This window comes from Hippopotamus amphibius, chromosome 2 (genome assembly GCF_030028045.1).
Source record: "Hippopotamus amphibius kiboko isolate mHipAmp2 chromosome 2, mHipAmp2.hap2, whole genome shotgun sequence".
Lineage (NCBI taxonomy): Eukaryota > Metazoa > Chordata > Mammalia > Artiodactyla > Hippopotamidae > Hippopotamus > Hippopotamus amphibius.
In genome coordinates, this window is record NC_080187.1 from 163,823,377 (window position 1) to 163,842,911 (window position 19,535).

The 19,535-nt window shown below is 40.6% G+C and overlaps 1 protein-coding gene across 3 annotated transcripts in view; it reads right to left on the reverse strand.

Annotated features, from left to right (window-relative positions):
- NPAS3 (neuronal PAS domain protein 3) overlaps positions 1–19,235 on the reverse strand; it is an 854,881-nt gene extending 835,646 nt beyond the window's left edge. For 2 of the 3 annotated variants that reach the window (XM_057725007.1, XM_057725006.1), the window contains exon 1: positions 19,078–19,148. In XM_057725007.1, the coding sequence (XP_057580990.1) occupies positions 19,078–19,148 (71 nt within the window). Of the gene's footprint in view, positions 1–19,077 lie in introns of all 3 variants that reach the window. The other variant, XM_057725005.1, reaches the window with a different exon arrangement.
- Positions 19,236–19,535: the final 300 nt, after the last annotated feature.

Sequence of the window (19,535 nt, forward strand, 5' to 3'; positions counted from 1 at the left end):
TTAGCTTTACAGAGATAGTTACTATGAAATCAGAAGATAAGAAAGGTTATGATTTAGTATCATTTGGGAATGCAAAAAGACTCAATGCCTACAAGCCAATGGAATGTATTAAAGGTAATATATAAGATGGGACCTATAGCATCAGTTGGATCCATGTGGGGTGGTATAGAAAAGGGAAAAATGTTATGATGAAGGAAAGTGATGTGAGAAAATGGAGAAGCCCCAGAATAAAGAATGAAAATAGAAAACAAATCTACAAGAGTCAGATGGAAGCTAGTATGGTAAAAGGATGCCATCTCTACCATATACTAAGTCAATAAAAACTAAGGTTTGAGCCCAGTTTCAAATCCTTACTAAATGTGACCTTATCTATAAGATGCAGATATTGACAAAGCCTATCTTACTGAGTGATGGAGAAATTTAAATGATATAATGCAAAGGCACAGAGTGAACTCTCAGCGAGTTAAAATTTATAGACAAATAGAGCAAACCAGGAAGAAAGCATGCTTACAAAATAGGACAGACATCTACTGATATGTCATGAGAATGTCGATGTATTAACATCATAAGGATCCATCCACTACTGAATCAGCTAAACCTACATAAGCTTCAGATACTGCATCATACGCAATTTTGGAAAAAATACATATTTGGAAACTTGGTCATTTTCTCTACAAATCGTTGACTTCATTTTGCGTTAAGCTCAAAGAATCTCTAAACTAGAGGACTATTTCAGCACTAGATCCTCTCATCCCTTCTATAATAATCCCCATAACAGTGATTCGTATTGTTGAGAGACAAGTCTTCATGAGTTTCTTGCATTTCTGCACATCTTGCAGGCAAGGTACTAACCATCCTTTGCTCCAAATTATCTATTAAAGTTTGTTTGTACAGAGAACAGTCTTGGAGGATTAGAGCTAGTATTTCTCCCTCCATAGGAAAGGGAAGACATCTCTAAAAGATTTAGGTTCCATAAATCAGAGTTTTTCTTGTAACACAAGGTACTGCATGTGCAGGTATTATCTAGTCCTCTTTGCACCATCCTGTAGGAATTGGGACTCAGAGAATTAAATGCTGATACCCTGGCTATTGCTAATGCTGTATTAAACTTTTCTTCATCTCTGAATCAGGGGGTTTGCATCTTCTACAGCATCCATTAAACTGTGGCAGGCCAACTTATTAGTTTGCAAGTAGGGTAAAGTCTCAGATGAAAATGTATAAATATGCCATTTCAGGAGATCTTGGATCCCCTGAAGCCCATTCACCTACTGCTATAACATTGATGTACCATGGGTTAAAAATTCCTGCTTAAGTTAGGAGAGGTCACATTCAATCAGGGTGTATCAAAAGTCTTTTTGACCATTATAGAACAAATGCTGCTGACAGGCAAATAACGCCAAAATATAGCTAGATAGTGATGTCTGCCCTTGGAACAAGACTTGGTAAATGAACTTCAGAAGAAGTGGGAATGGGATGGATCTTAAGCCTATTGTGGTTTGGTTCAACCCAACTCTAAACACCTGCTACAGACTCCTTTCTACAAAGAACACTACAGCATCTATAAATTCCACATTTAAATTCTATTTCAGCACTGAGTGGACACTTCCAACCTTGGGGTCACAACATATTATGCGATCCTAAATCTCTTCTCTTGGTGCTAGCTCTTTACCTCAGCAAGCGACTTTTAACTAGACAGAAAAAAAAATGGTTACCAAGGAAAATATGTACAACATATGTATTTAACTCAGCTCATGACATTTATCCATTTTACACTCAATAATGTGAGAAAATTAACATATTTCTAAAACAATGTCACGATGAGATGTTAAATTTTCAGAAGAGGTATTTCAGAGTGTTGACTAATGTATCTCTTGGGAAGGGATATATACGTGTGATGTGGAGAGACAGGCAAGAACACATTAAAGATTTCTCTGTGTTCCATTAATTAAAAATTTGTTTATCATTATCGGTTCCTTTTAAAAAATGAAAATAAGCTTTACTCCTAATTATAAATTATTCCAATCAGATTATCTCCTAACCCCTAGTCAAAATCAGCTTTGAGAAAAGGGTTTTGATGAGTGAAGAGGAAAAGACAGGAGTTACAGAAGTCCGCTCTACACCATACCATGCTTCTTCCTTTTCCTAAGTGTTCTCATAGTAGCAAAATGGAAAATAACCCAACAGAGTGTTTTTATGGAAAATATTTTGATCAGTAGTGTTAAATTATCACTGACAATTAAGCATAAATAGTTTTAGGGGTTAAAATACTCAATTTACAGATAATATATAGAACACAGGTATAGATAATCTGCATATATATAGAAATTAGACAAAAAAGTCAATTATCTCCTTGCGGTATCTATTAATATCATTAACTGGAAGTGTTCAAAGAAAACAATAAATAAGTGACATCTATTTAAAAAGTAATTAGTCTATTAGAAGCAAGAAATCTTATCTAATCATAAATATTTAAATCTGTCTACACTACAAACACTAAATCACTTCAACTTTACAAGTAAGGGAGAGGAATTAGAAGAACTCCTTTGAAAAACAAGGTTAAAAAGAAATAATTGTTGTAGTTTGGGCATATATCTCACCACATAAATTTATTCTTTTATAAATGTTTTAGGAACACACAAAATTTTCAGAGATTAGTTATTCCCCTAAGCACTTGCCTGTCCATCAAATATTACATTAACTCTCTCCTTTATGGAATATCATCTGGTTTTCAAATATTTCCAGAGTTATTCTACTGTCTTGATTGAATTTAACCAACAAATGTATTTATCACTGAACACTTTTTGTGTTTTTCTTCAGTGTTACATTGAGTCATGTACATAATATGTCACTTTAAAATATAACTTAATACAGCCTATTCCTTCCTCTGCAATGTCTCTCTGGACATTCTTACAATAAGAAGTTTCCCTTCAAAGACGTTTTCATAGCAGAAAAATACTTAGGTATCCTATATTTTATTGATTGAAACCTGGTTGACAGGCATCACATTGGATCTAAAAACTTTAACAGTCTTATAAATAAGGAAATGTTAATATGTAAATGTTAATACCATCAGAAAAAACCCCACAAATACTTCAACTCATTATTTTGTATCATATATTCATGTAATTCAAATCATGTAGTCATGTAATTCAAATCATGTAGTCATGTAATTTTGTAGCTGGAAGGAAATGTTAGCAACTCAATACACAAATGAAGAAACTGAGGCAGTAAATGGTTAAAGGACCTATGTAAAGTACAACTTCCTACAAAGATAATGAAAGACTGACACTGGTGACCAGGACTCATGCCATTACCTGGTGTTCTACTAGAACCCAACAAGCAAGCAGCCAATGGTAATACATAATATTGCCCTGACAATCTCAATACATCCATGGGCTCCTGTCTTAAGTATGCATTTATTGAGTAATGGAACTCTTCTGGCTTTTTGCCTGCCCTTTATTGTACACAAAAACTGACACCCCTTGACACAGCTTGACTTTTAGGGCTCTCTACGGACTTATGCCCCAGCATATTTGAATAGCAGTTTAAATATCCTGATCCAAGGATGTTATAGCACTCCTATTAAAGTTACCTTTTACAATATACAAAACCACATTAGCTAGAGGATAGTGGTACTGTCATAAAAAGGGCTATGCCGCAAATCACCTGTTTAAGTTGCTATGCACCCACATCAATACTATGCAGAAACAGCCTTGGGAAAGCCTTAACCTTCTGAAGATAAATACAAAGGTACGAGACAGTTCTTTCTTTTTGCTTAGAATGTTCTATCTCATTAGTAGTTGTTTGTATCAAATGTGAAGAGACTGCTGAAAGATATATTTAACTTTTTATAGCTTTAAGCTTCCTTAAATTAATGGGGGAAAAACATTATATTTTATTATTTATTTATTTAGGCCATGCCACATGGCTTGTGGGATCTTAGTTCCCTGACCAGGGACTGAAGCTGGGCCCTCAACAGGGAAATCACGGAGTCCTAACCATTGGACCACCAGGGATTTCCCCATTTTACTTTTCAAATGATCCCAATTCCTTGTCCTACAAACAAAAAAATAATGTATGAGATTAAACCCTATGGATGAAACCATGCACAAGAGCAGTATATGTTATGGAAAGATATGCCTTCATAATACCTTCTGCGATCTCTGTTGCTAACTCTAACTCTTGCATATATAATTCCATTATACTTTTATAATTCAGGGTTTAGAAAATGCTTTTGAACCATTAATATATTTTCCTGGTTAAAATTCTTTGAGATGTTCTTAACAAGAGTCTTAGATAATGAATTTGGGCAAACTCTGGAACAGTCTTTACAGTATTATCATTCTCATTAATTTTCAGAACTACCCACTGTGTTGAGATGATTGTCATGGGCCTAAGACTTCAATTTGGCTAAATATTTTTGCATATATTTCAACATATAAGTAACTAACAGATGTTTAAATGTTAAGTTCATATGGAAGAAATGGTTAAATGTGTTTACTCTTATGATTTCCTTGCAACACTAATTCTTATTTTACTATTTCTTTATGTATTTCACAATTTCCTCTATACTATCGGTCTATAATGGACTGATAATTCCAAAATCTCTTCAAAGATAAAACGATCCTTTAAAATATTTCAGAATTTAAGCCATTTATGCATGTATAATATTTAACATATGTAACATATATGGCATAATTAATTTTTAAAAAGAGAAAACCCTAAGTAGTAATTCAAACATTTTTATAAAATATACAGAGTTCATATAAAGCAAAGAAGTATACTTTTTTTTTTTACAGAAAGAGAGTTTTCCATTTATACTCTTATTTAGCTTTAGCAACCTGATATATGATACTGCCCTAACCTGCCAGAAAAAATATTGGTAGGAGGCTAAAAACAATATTACTTTTAAGAGAGTTAATGCAGTACACAGTTCTATACTTTCATCCAGTTTATTCTTTTTTCTTAGCCTTTTTGGTTATCTCTGAAGACTGCTTCTGTTTCCATTGTTTCATCCTTTAGCATTCACATATCAGAGCAATAAGTATTTCATTACTGGTTTATCTGTCCAGAGGCTTGAGAAGCGGTAACAATTAACCCTCCCTTCACAGTGATTGATACAGGCTTTGCTTTCAATTTGTTCCACTACACAGATCATGAAATTCTGAATGCAATCATCCTCATTGACCTACACTTTCAAACACACAGCTACAATGAGATGAAAGTAATTATTAAAAGGAACACAGGACTACTGAGATCTGAAACAAAGTCTTTTAAAAATCTGTTAGATGACCTTCTGGTAAAATTGGCAAATTTTGATGTTAAGGAAGATGATAGCTTTGTGTCCCTGTCTGAAAATATTCAATGCAAGCTGATCAATGTATATTGTGGTGACTGCACTAACTGCAGTATGTACTTCACAGAAAGCCATTTTAGAACTGCTGTTACAAACTACAGATAAACTGTCAACGTTGTAGCTCAACCTGCCTAAAATTTTTTTCAAGGAAACTAAACTTCCTGATTTGTGTATAAAGAACAAACATTGACCAAAGGGAAGAATGAAGATGGTAAAAGCAATAGCTTTACTCTGTAAGAAGAGTTACATACCTAAGTCTTACATCTTCCCTCTCTTCTTCCCTTTAGGTGAAGAGTCACAGTAAGAAATGAATACATTTTTCACAAAGTCTGAAAAACAGCTTCAAATAAATATTAACCTACTGCAATCGATATATATGAGGAATGGAGAGGGGCGAGGAGAGTGGTGACTACAGAACTATATTAAAACAAGGGTTGCAGTTAAAGAAAATCAGGGCGGAAAGCAAGGCAGCAGGCCTGAGGCTCTAATCACAGAACAGAGTGATGGAGATGAACCAATACTGCATGGATTAGCAATGAATTATTTTGAACCGTAATCATATGCCTGCACAGAAGAGAGGCAAAACTAACCATTACTCATAAACTGATCTGCTGATTTCTTGAGAGAGGTGGGGGGTGGGGGTAGGGATGAGAATAAATTCATATGCTAAACTAATTCAGAATAATGAAAACCTAAAGATGTGGTTACACTTCAAGTTACATTCTATTTTTAATGTCTGCCACATACTACATAATATGGGATGTTCACAGTATAGACTGAAAAGTGCTTGGATTCAGGTAGGATTAATCCAACCATTTCTTCCAAGATTAGGATGTGAGATATTTACTCCACTCTCCAGTTTTTCATTTTTGAATAATCTTAATACCCCCAAATATAAAATTAGTTATAAAGAAGATACAGCATTCAAGTAATTAACTTCCTTTGGGTAATCTGAAAAATTCATATCAAATGAAGATTCAATTGTTAGAACTAATTTTGTTAGGAAGAAAAAAAAATCAAAACTGCTGGTAGCAAGAGATTCCTGAGATTCTTATGAACAGACTGTTTAAATGAAGAGCACTTTAATCAGTAGAGGAATCCTCACGTTTCTAATGTCTTGCTGTGCATTCTGCAGGTTATAGTAGCAGCTGGTAGAGGTCATATATCTTTTGTGAGCATCCCAAAAAGGCTCACTGCCAGACTGTTAAATTATGAATAAGCAATGAACAAAAGAATGCAGATACGGTGGTGACAAGATAATCCAAGCAAATTTATCTATGACAAATTTCACAGGATTAACAAATTACATTTACAAAGAACAATAAAAATGTGCAAAAAAAAAAAAAATGATGAGCCTACTTTTCCTTAAAGCATTAGGAAAACAAAAAAGTCACCAATCCACTGCATGTATTTAAATTTAACTTGATCTAAAGTAAGACATTTATAATATGTTCAAGATATCTTTGTAACATTTTCCCATTTTAGGTAGACATATACAAACATGGTATATCTGGTTTATATTTTATATATGTTACACTGTAAAGAATATATATATATGTGACATATATAAATCATGTATACAACATAGAGAAATCACCTACAATAAATAAAAATCACCCTATTTATATATATGAATAGAATGGATATTTTTTTAAAAAAATAGATTTTGAGGAATGAAATATTTTTGTAGGGAAAAATGCTACCTCAATCAGTGCAATACATATTAGCTACTAAAATATCCTTATTCATTGATGTCTCCATTTCCTAGGACCAGAGAGAGAGGTTTCTGCAAACAATTTCAATCATTCCACTTGCCCCTACCAAAATACTGCAGTCTTTCTGAGCAAAGTGTTTCTGAATGAAGTTTAGAACTAGTACCCTTTTCTGCAGTGTTACAATAGCAGAAAGGAAAATTCATAGTTGGGGGGCGGGGGCGAGATAATTGATTTCAGCTATATCCACTAAAGAATACCCTTAACCCAATATTAAACTTTTCTTTATAATAAAATTCTTTTTATAAATCTTACAAATGAAAAAAGCCCCAGTCTATCAGAAGTAATGAGATATTACTGAAACGACCTGTGATTCCATAACGCAGTCTTAAAATGCCATGTGGCACTACTTTCCAAAATATGTGATATTTAAGTTTTAAGGTTATATACAATCTCAGTACCCAAGTTAGAGCCTTTAATTCTGCATTAGCATACTGATGATAAGAAAATACTGTAATCAGATATAATTTCTTTTAAGATGATCTGAATGCTGTTTTAAATTTTGTGGCCTATTTTTCACTTATACTTCCTATTGACTGTTGCTTTTTATCTTCAATATTTTAGCAAAACATCTCTCTAAATGAGGCCTTTCCAACATTTCACAAGGCAACCTATTCTTTATGTAAACAAGAAATTTTCTGAATGAAAAAGTGAATATTTAAGTTACACAAGAAAAATACTCAGCTCTTTCAACCACAAATGCTCAAGTGCTGCTTATCTAGTCCTTTCAATCCCTGAAATTTCTACTATATACTTTATTTTTTTTAAAGGAAGCTACTTGGTTGAGAGTGTTAAATCTAAAAATGGGAAGATAAATGTGGCATACTTGTCTATTACCTCAAATCTAGCATACTCTACAATGAACAGTGATGGAGTCAGATGCTACAAAGTTTGCTAAAGTATAGCTTTTGTCAAAGAACTGGTACATACCAGACCAATCCTTGTGATCCCTGGCATTAGAGGAATTAAAATGTTACCAAGACTTTCCCTTCTTGAAGAGCCACAAGTGGTGAGTGTCTGGGAGGAGAGTGGGGGGAACTAAATAACGATAACATCACTTATGTATTTAGTATGGTCCATTTTTAACATGTTTTTAATTAAATGAGTTAATTAATATATGTAAAGCCCTTAGAACAGTACCTGGTACACAGTGCTGTATAAATGCTTGCTGTCATTATTATAACGCCAGATAATTTGGCAAGAGGCCAACCTCTATGAGTCCTTATATAGCTCAAAAGACAATATTCAGAAATGCAGGTACTAAAGTGTGTTATTCAGAAAGCCTAAGAAGTTGTTTCTCCCCATTCGACAGCAAAACTATCCCAAAATAAAAAAGTCTCAACTATAATCTTTAGATTAAACTGTGGCACACTCTCAGGCAAGAATAACACGAGTGGAAGAGGTTGCTGAATACTTCACAGTCTAAGGCCAAAGAGGCCTATGTACACACAAACTGATTCTTCTGAAACCATCCAGTAAAAAATCTGCCCCAAAGTACAGATAGCTGTGGAACTTGCCCACAAAACTACCAGAATGTTAAAGGGTAGAGTAAGAATAATTTATTGATTCCTCCTCTAACTTTATAAACACCATATTTCTGAATTTTTCCAAACATCTGATGAAGGACCAAGAAGCAGAGATCTAGTTCACTACTCATAGCACACGCAGTCTTTCTGCCACAGGAACTTTTTGGCATCGGCTCAGAAATCCCTGACTCTAGAAAATCCAAAAATGTAGGCCCCTCCACACTGCAGTTAAGGTACATTTCTACAAAGAGAAACCTAATTTCAATCTCTAACTCTACCACCTTCTTTAGGAACAAGAAGCCTCTGTTTTCTCATCCATAAGTGGGGATATTAGCACTTCCTTTGTAGGGCAGTGGGGAAACCAATGAGAAAATTACTGTGGAGTATTTAATACAGGGCCTGAAACATGTAACGTCCAATAAATCTTTACTATGATCATATGTGATCTATTTTCATTTTAAAATCCCATCAAAGCTCTTTTAAAATTTTTGCTATAATTTCATTTACATTATACAGCATCTCGTCTTTCTTTCCCCCAAGAACCTCTAATCATTTTATAGTCATCAGTCACAATATTTTACAAGCTTAATACCTTGTCCCCCCAGAACACTAAGCTAACAGAAGTCAAAGGCGATAAGGAGCCTTATTTATGGGTCTATAAATTCTATACTTCCAGAAAAGGGTGTTTTCTGGCCCTGGATAATATTTCGCATGTCCAATATGAGGACAAGTCTATAACGAGAGCAACTGCTCTTACAGGGTGTATTATTCCCTACTATCCCCCCAAAAGTCCTGAGGGTTCATTGCAGAGCTTCAATAAATAAAGCTGAATGAACGAACCAATCAATAATTATAGTCGAGGCCCATGAGCAGCTGGGACAACAGTCATATGCAGTTCTCATCTTGCCTCTCACGATTTTGTTCACAAAGCCACAAGTATTTCAATTAATTCACCAAACATTATGCTTTAGACATGTACACAGGCAACTTCAAGTGTTGTTTAATCTTGTCCCTGCCTTAGTATTCCAGATATAGTAGCAGTCACTTTCCTCTTACTAAGCTATGTCCTGCTTCTGCACTGTACTATTACTAATATTAGTACAAGTTATTCCAACTATGTAAGGGTCTATCGAACTTATTAGTGCACACTAATGGGGCCCAGCGCAGTAAAAATCCCATTCAGTTACAGTTGGTTTACTACACTGCCCAACGAGGAAAAAAGCAAAAACACAAAAACAGGCACTATTTACTGAGAAAATACTAACATCATTAAATGCAAAGCAAACATAACTGAATTTTCCCATAAATTTGGGAAGTTCTTAGCTAATCATAGTACAGATTTAAATATTTAAATTTCACAAATTCCATTATGTGCAACTTTGGAAGCATTTAAATTTTAAAATTAATATTTAATCAAATGAACAACTAACATTTTCAACATACTAACCCCTCCACTAGGTTTCAGCCGTATCCATTGTATGCAATTAAGAAATGTTGATAAAACACTTGAAGTTAAGATTCTAAGCCAACAGCAATGCAGAAATTTTTTAAAGTTAATTCCAGAGATGAAAAGCTATAATAGAGAAAAAATAGCCACATAAACATAACAGGAGAGGGGCTAGTTCTGCTTTCACGTGTGCTTAGTTCTCTTTAAATTTAGTGAGTGGCATTCTGCATAGGAAAGTGGATCACTAGAATTGCAGGAAAAATAAGAAAAAAACAGACTGTCTAAGGGTCATTATTAATAGTAAAGCACTTCAGGAAGTTTATAGAGAAAAACATTACCAGGATTTAGAAATCTCTGTGACATACCCCTGCAAATACCTGGCAAAATATAAAGCTCAACAGCTTAAAAAATAACTAAATAGAAGATACACTGCCTAAATCCTCCCCCAAAAGTTCTGCTTTACAAAAGCATGTACAGTACAGATACACCCTGTCATAGAAAACCTCACCATAGAGCAGGGCACCCTGGACATCACATCCTGTTTCAAACAGATGCAATTTTAACATGCCAGTGGATCCCACACTGAGACCTGGGCCAGAGCAAAAGAGTTGAAGCGTTCAGGGAAATTCTGGCATTCCCATAAAAAAACAGATCTATATAGGTAGGGGCAACAATTGTGTAGAAAAATTTTGGGGAAAACTCAAACTTCAAATTGCTAAAAATATCAAGCTGTTTCAATTTGTAGATTATATTTAAACTACAATATAATTCTTACCAATTCATTGCTGAACAAAACATTAATTTCCCATAACTTTTAGTCAAAAATAAAAGTGATATCTTTAAGAATATTTTAAAGACATAGGGACTAAAATTTTACTCATAATACCACTAGGTGCTAAAAAATAACTCATGTGACTTTTTTTTTAAAACCAAAAGCATCAAATAATGTTGGATCCAAGTTTGCTCACCGTAACAAATCAAATCTAGTAATTGGCATATTACAGATTTGAAGTAGCTATGTGTCTCTCAATTTATAAAACAGAAATTGGAAATATGAAAGGATATTGTAATGTGGGAGGGTCCTACATAATGAAGGTCATTATAACTCCTGGCTCCAGAGCTATACAATCTAATATCCTCTCTGCTGGTTCTATGATATGCCCATGCATTACAGTTCTTGTTGACAGTCTGTTGCCTTGGAAATATTTCATTATTTCAGTTTTTCCATTTGTAGACCCTTGGCCTTGTGATATGAAGGCCATCCTACTTCATATTTTCGATTATCATTTAAGCAATCTTGTGGAGCTATTTATATATAGGCAAGTGTTAGACAACGCACATCATCATTTATCACTCTGTTTAAGCTTACACTGTAGAAAGAAATACCTCCAAAAAAGTCTCCACCACCACCTTCACTTTTTAAACCAAAATACCTGTGCATGTGGAATATGCTCTGCAAACCAGCATGGGCATATCATAAGCCTAACACTTCTGTCTGTCTCATTTTCTTGGTTATACATCCACATAGTGGAAACACTCTGTGGTAGTGCTATATAATTTGCAGCCTGTTGGAGGTTTTTTGTGTTTTTTTTTAATCAAACAAGTTTAAATACACAGGTTTTCAACTTGTTCTTTCAGGCTCCAAAGAGACACTTTCTGTGTGTATGAGTCAGAGAAATTTAAGGAATACTAAATAATAACATAAGACATTATCAAGAAAAAGCTGCTTTTTCCAAAATTTACTCTGTAAACATTATTAGAAGGAAATGACTTTTGTACTGTATTATTAAACTCGGGTCAGATATGTCATTAATAAACAACAAGACAATTCAAAAGAAATATTTTTTGCCTACAAGTTTCTGATTACTGGTATAGCTGAAAAGCAGTAAAGAATAGTGTCCATAAATGCCTTTATGAAATCAATGATTTGGAAACCATTTTTTAAGTAAAAGGGAGGAGATAACTTAAAGCATGTCCACAGAGAGCCATCTTTCATAAACATATTTGTGTTCAACCATTACGGAGAAATCATACTACTAACCAACAAGTTCAGGCACAAAGTGCACATAAAGGTAAAATGACTACTTAGTTGAAGCAAGTAACTATGAAAAACATCCCCTCCTGAACCAACCACCTCACTTCCCATTTCTCATTACAAAACCAAATCAACTAACATGTGTAATGTTTACACTTAAAGTGTTAAGAGCATTTAAAACCCTAATGACAAAGTGAACCCTGGGGGCATAAAACCACTGTTTGGATAACGGGCCAAGTTTGTGGTTATTACTGTTTGAAACATTTAGTTTATATCTCCTTCCTTTCTTTCCTCTACATCGTTCCTTCTGCCCCTACTGTCTTAGTACTCCTCCCTCTCCCTACAGGTTAAACCTTCTCAGATCCAACCTTTAAAATGACAGCATCCGAGCTGAACAAGAAGATGCTATTAAAGGGCATTAAATTAAATACAGTATATCCTCCTACAACTTCAATCAGAATTTCAGACCAAGTGTTATTTAGTTCAGCTCTCAAGTGGAGCAGAATAACAAATCGCACACTTTGATTTACCTTCTTCGAATGCCAAATGGAGACAGGTGATAAAGAACGCGCTCATGCACAGGCTATGAAGTTTCCTCTAGAAATTAATTCTATCTTCAAGATTCCTATCTCAGAGAAATTCCCAAAATGGCACACAAATAGGCCTCTGCTAGAGAGATTACGGGGGCCATCCCAGTAAATACATTTACCACCAGCAGAACTGGGGAAGAAGGAGCCAAGGAGGAAGGAAAGAAGGGAGGAAATCAATTACAAACTTCTGATTTCAAAAAGTATTTATCACCAGTTAAATAAGAATTATTAAAAGCCTTGCACAATGCTCTAAGAAATGTTTCCTACCTACAAGAGTAAAGTACTTAATATGTGAATTCTCATAAAACACGAAGACTAAATGTTCATTTTAGCTTTATGAGTTGTCAGACAGTTAATGCTACCCACATCTAGCATCTTTAAAAACTGGATTGTGTATGATTTACTCTCCGGTATGATTTATAGAGAAATTAGGTATTTAGAATAAGTCACTTAAGTAGCTACTTAAAATTATTTTCTTAAGCCTTACAATTCTGCGGTCCCTATCGCATGAAGGAAGCAAGCAACAGTGCAACTGAAGCCTTTTAAAGTAAGAGCTTGTTTAAATATCTCCCTCCTCCTCTTGATGTAAACTATAGGTTAAATGCTATGTTGTATCAAAAATAAAACTGCCCAACTAATAATTAAATCTTGCTACTGCGGACTTCCCTCATCTTCTTTTCAAGTTCACTTAAGCCTGTGAGGAAAGTAAACATCGCTGCTTGGGGGCGGGGGCGGGGGGGTGCATATATCTAACCGCATTTGTTTTCCTCACGAATCAATGGGTAACATTTCATACTTCCTACTGAGCATTTCCTCTTCCGAGACAGAGAGAGATATTCACTTTGCCCAAACCAATATGCTCTATGCAATTAATGTCATTAACGCCGCCAATTAATAGCAAATAGGAGTCCAAACAAAGTAGGCTGGGTGGACAGCAGGAGGGAAAACCACGTGGGGCGGAGGGGTGCTTAGTTACTCCAAAATCTAACAATGCCATTCACGTAGGACGGTTAAGGAAATTTTGAATGCAAACTCCCTTTCCCTTTGGCTTTGGTTTAACTAACTTCAAACAGACATGCTCGGCTGAGCTCCTTGCCTGGATATGCAATTCTCACCAGGAACTTTTTAAAACACAGATCCCCAAACAGTAACTAACGGGGCAGAGATGCTCCAACTGTTGGCACATTTTGGATCTCACTGTTGGCTTGCTGATTTGGATGGGAGGGTTTTCTTCTTTCCTTTGCTTTTTTCCTCTGCGGGGGGGCAAGGGCGTGGAGAGGAGGGCAAGAGAGGAGCACAGAGGGCAAAGCAGGAGACCCACAAGTTGCCGAGGCTGGGGGCGCAGCCTGGGCGGCGGGGAGGCGGCGGCCCGGCCTAGCTGCTCCGCGCGGAGACAGCCCCTCCGCGATACCGTCCGGGCCTGGCGCGAGCTCCGCGCTCCCCGCCCCCGGCCTCCTCCTCCTCCTCCTCCCCCTCTCCTCCTCCTCCCCCTTCTCGCCTGCCTTCCCTCCCCCTCCCCAGCCTCATTCCTTCCTAGAGAGCAGCTGCCAAGGGACCTGCGGCGGCCCCGGGGATCCCCCGGCCCCCCACCCGCACCGCTGCTGCCCGTCACACAGCAACCCCTTCTTTTTTGTTTGTTTCTCTCCTTTTCTTTTTTCTTTTTCTTTTCTTTTCTGCTTTTTCATTCTTTTTTTTTCTTTTTTTTTTTTTCCTGTCAGCGAGTCACTCCATTCGCCGAGCCGAGGAGGTGCGACCGCTCGGAGAGCCTGGCGCCGCCGCCGCCGCCGGAGCCCGCTCGCTGCCGCAGCCGCCGCGGGCGGACAATGCGCGCGGGGAGCGCGGGGAGCGCGGAGCCGCCAGCCCCCAGACCGGGTCCCCGCGGGCTCGAGGCCCAGGAGGCGGGCGGCGGCGGCGGCGGCGGAGGCGGCGGAGGCGGCGGGAGCAGCCGCCTAGGCGGCAGGTTCAATAAACAGAAAAGTGTTACCGTTCTCGCCTGGAAGGATCCTGCTGAAAGCTGGGCTTGGTGGGCGCCATCTTCCTGCTATTTTTTTTCCTCTCTTACTTTTTGCCTCTCTCCCCCCTCCCCGGGCGGGGGGCGTGGGGAGGGCGGGGGGTGTGCGTGTGCGTGGGGTGGCGGGAGTGAGTGCGGGCGTGCGCGGCGCTCAGCGGCGGCCCGGCGGGCGGCGGCCGTGGCCGTGGCCGTGGTGGCGGCGGCGGCGGCGGCGGCCGTGCTGCTGAGGCGGGGAGGCTACGGAAAAGTAGTGGGGCCGGAGCCTCGCCGGCGGCCGGCCGTCCCCTCGCGCCGCCGGTGCCTCTCGCCGCAGGTCGCCGCCTCCTCCGCCGCCTGCGCCTTCTCCTCCCCCTGCTCTCCGGGCGCCGCCGCCGTCCATGCGCCGCAGAGCCCCCGCGGCCCGGGCCGCTCCGGCTCCCGAGACATGCCCAGCGCGGAGACAGGCGACCGGCGGCGGCGGCGGAGGAGGAGGAGGAGGGGGAGGCGGCGGCGGCGGCGGGGGGAGGCGGCGGTGCGGCCCCGCGGGCAGCCCGGCCCAGGGCCCCGCCGCCTCCGGGTGCTCGCCCTCGCGCGCCGCCACACCCCCCGCAGTCACCCCCGCCGCCGCCCGGAGCTGGCCCGCTGGCAGGTGGGGCACACACCCTCCTGGCAGGGGGCGGAGGGGCCTAGGCCAGGAGGGGCGGGCAGGGGGAGGGCGCGCAGGGGGTTCCCAGCTTGACCGCTGTGAAAGTATTTCTGGGCATTTTCCAGCTCCTTTGCTCCAGAGCGCTCTCTCGCACTCAGACACACACACCCCTTCTCTCTCTCTCTCTCTCTCGCCCCCGCCCCGAGTCTCTCTCTCTCTGTCCCCCTCCGAGTCTCTCTCTCCCTCCCTCTCCCTCTCTCTCTCCCTCTCTCTCGTTGGGAGACTGCGAGGCTCGGCTGCCGGCGCAACAACGCCACTCAGTTGCAGTTTCGAACACTTCCCTTCTCTCGAGGATCTCGGCCAGGAGGAAAGAAACAGAGAGAGGAACTGGGAGGCCACGGGAGCGGGCTCGGCAGGACGGCGTCCCGGGCGCGCCTTCGGGGACAGCGGGTGGGAGTGCGGGGGCGGAGCGGCCGCGGGAGCCCCGTGGGCGGACGCGGCGGCGGCGCAGGCACCTTGGGGCTCGGACGCTTGCAGCAGTGTTTCAGAGCCGGAGCATCTGCATTACTCACGCACATGCACGTCTGCAGACCCCGGGGTTCACAAGTGACTCCCCAGGAGTTTAAACGCAGTTAGATAAAACGCTTCTCCCGACTCGGCTCCTGGGACCTGCGACCCGGGACCCAACCGGACTGCGGGTCTCTGGAATCCAGCCCAGCCGCCTCTTTATTTTACAGCTCAGCGAGGCCTAGAGAAAGGGCCACGCACTACAGAGCAAGTGCTGGAATCCTGTTGCCTGGGTCTCCCCTGGTCAGAGCGTTTTCTCCACTAAACCACTTTGCCGGGTGTGGGCAGCTTTTTAGGCAGAGACTTGGGTCAGTCATGTGTCACCCAGGAAAGAAGAAAGGACTCCCAAAGCATTTCCACTTTGAATAAATGAAAGAGCCAGACGGAGATGCTCTGCATTTTACTTTAAACTTAAAAAAACAAAACAAAACAAAACACCTGCAAAGGGGTCCCATTCAGTTCTACCATTCCAGTACGATGGGGCTGAGAGTTAAACTTGGAAAACAGTGTTTTTCGTGGCAGACGTGTTTAATCTGCATGATGGTGTTTGAGTTCTCCTTGGAGTACACTCTACAGGTAGGAGAAGATGAGAGTGATTGAAAAATGAACTGAAGTGGAGAGTGTTGACTACAAGATATACAGGGGCTGGAAGGGAGGGGGAAAAGTTGCCTGCTGGAAGTTTTGGCTCCAGGACAGCCAGCTTAGGGCGTTTCTACCCAAAGATGACAAATGAGAGAAGCTTGTGTTCTCCCAACAGCCCGTTCTTTGCTTGAAAAACCCCTACCCCTGTCACTCCCTCATCAGACTTCCCAAAAGAAGTTAATGCAAAAAAAAATTTTTTTTATTTGGTAAAATGATGTCACCATTCACTTTAACAGACATATCCAGGTTTTGAGGTGGAAACTAAGTCTGCCCTTCACAGTCCCTACAGCCTAACAAGTAGGTGGCCCACATTCCCAATAAAATTCCAGAGGACAGGTGACTTGTGACTCAAACAGTGCCAATAATCTTGTTGTCCCACATGGCTTGCTCCCCTGTCCCTAAATTAAAATTAAAGACAGTAACAGGTGTCATCATATCTGAGTAACAAACCAAGAGCTACATTTTTCACAGCTAGCACCTTCTGTCAATATGACAGAACATAAAAAGAGAAGGGAACAATACATCCCAAATGCTAAAGTTTAGAGTTGATTATTTTTAAAGCTTTAGTCTTTAGAAACTGCAGTGGGATTCAGAGACTTGATAAAGTGGCCCAAATTCCAAGATGAAACATCAGTGCAGCTTTCAGCATTGGAGTGGGGGACCATGAAGGATTACCCCTGGGTGCTCTTGACTTGCAGGGAAATTGGCCCTGGGAAGATCTTTATGGTGAAAGACACCAGCACTGATAGAGTAAACATAAAGGCTGAAAATTCATGACCACCTCTTGTGCCCAATTCATATCTTAAGGGTTAGCTGAAGTTCCCCGGAGGTCCCTGAAATCGTCCAAAGGCCATCTGACATTTCTGACCCTTGACTCCCTACTTCAGAGACCACACTATTGTCACTATTGCCTGCACTTCCTAGTTAAAGTGACTGCTGGATTCCATTGTCATTTAAATGTTTTATAAGTGAAAAAAAAAAAAAAAGAAAGAAAGAAAAAGGAAAAGCCATACCTGAACCATGAAAAGGAAAAATCTAATTCTTTCCTGGTCCTTTATGTTTGAAAGATTCCTAGATCTTTTGTTTTAAAGGTTCTTGTAATCACTGAAGTAAAACAAGACTAAAATAATTTAAGTAAAAAAATCTCTTTGACAAGGAATAGCCTCCTTTTGATTTATTTTCAAGACTCTCTTTTTAAAACTTCTGACAATACTCAGAGCATATAATGAAGTCTTCTACAGAATATTTGCAATACTGGGCATCAACTTGGAAAACACTCAGTGTGTTATGCAAAACCTGCTCTGGTCGCTGAGCCATTGGTTAGAAGGCACAAAATATGGCAGTGATAGATTATCTTAACCTTTTCAGTTTAAACACTGTTGGTTCAAATCAAAGGTTCTCAAATCAATGAAGTTTGAAATACAAGGTAAAAATAGGAGCTGTTATTTGAATTATGCATTGTGTATATTTTAAGTTAAATGCCATTGGCAAATCTCTCAGATGTTTAATCGTGTGCAATCTGGGAAACACAAATATTTAATTTCACACTTTCATGTGTTCTTTTTTTCTCCCATCTTCTATAAAACTGAGTCCCACAATTAGGAAGCTTACCTTTCATACTACATTGTTAGTTTTTCTCAGCACATTTTTGTGGATTACATTTTTGATAAAATCTTGGAACATCGCAAATTGTCCTTAAGGAAAAACTTCAGGGTTCTAGTGCTGTTGGTAGTGGTGGTAATTATTTTTTCTCCTTTCTTTCCTAATTGAATCAAAGAATGTTTACTATTTCAATGTCACAACCATAATGTTTTTTTAAATCTATAAATGTTTGGAATACAAACAAGACATACTTTAAAACTTCCTTCTTACCACGTAACCTAACTTTGTAAAATTTGCTTCCTAACTTGCATCTCTGAATCTTACCTATTTGCATTATAATACGTTTAAGATGAATACTTAACAGCGCCGAGGAGACTCGGATTTCATGCTGTATTTCCCTGTAGTAACAGGTGACATGATAACACTATTATGTAGAATTGCAAGTCTACAGCTACACGTGAAAATCGCTCCCATTCTGTTTGGAAACAAATGATCAATCAGCCTCAGGTTATCAATTGCCCCCCTGGCTGCCCATCAGCGCGGGTCCGCACCCGACAGAGGCATTGAAAAAATTCCGCTGAAGGGGACGAGGATCCCAAACTTTGCAAAAGCACCTTGTGCTGTGTCTCAGACTTCGCTGTAACTCCTTGGCTACGCGGGGCTGAGACTCTAGATCTGGGGCCAGGCAGAAGGCAAAGGATGAATTGACTTCGCCAGTACACTGGAGTGCCTTTCAATCCGAATTGTGAGTTATTTTTTCTGTCTTATCTGTAGAACGAGGGGCAAGCAAAGTGAGCCCTGGAGATGTGCATGTGTGTTGTAACGCATAAAACAGAGGGCAAAGTGAGTCCCACCCCAGCACCCCGGAGCGGGGCACTATCCCAGCCCAGGCGGGACTACTCACCGCTGCTGGTAGGAGGTGATGCCCTGGACGTTCTGCGGGGTGCCGTTGGCCGCGGCGCCGGCCCTCCCCATGCCCGCGCTGGCCGGCACCCCCGCGGCCGCCCCGCCGGCCGCCGCGGCCGTCACCTGCACGCTGAAATCCGGAAAGATTCGGATCATCGCCGCGGCTTCGGCCCCTGGGCGCGGCGGCTCTGGGCGAGGGCTGGCGGGGGCTCGGGCTGGGGCTCGGGCGGCGGCGGCGGCGGCAGCAGCAGCGCGAGCAGCGGCGGCGGCAGCAGCGGAGCCAGGCACTAGCCTGCAATCCCATTAGTGAGCCGCGGCCACTGTGCGCGGCGGAGAGGCGCTTTGATGTGCGCGCAGCGGGCTGGGGGGGCCACAAGCGCAAGGAGGAGGTGCGGGGGGGCGTGCCAGGGACTTGCAAACAGCAAAACGTGTCAGGGTGGGGCCTTTTTTCCCTTT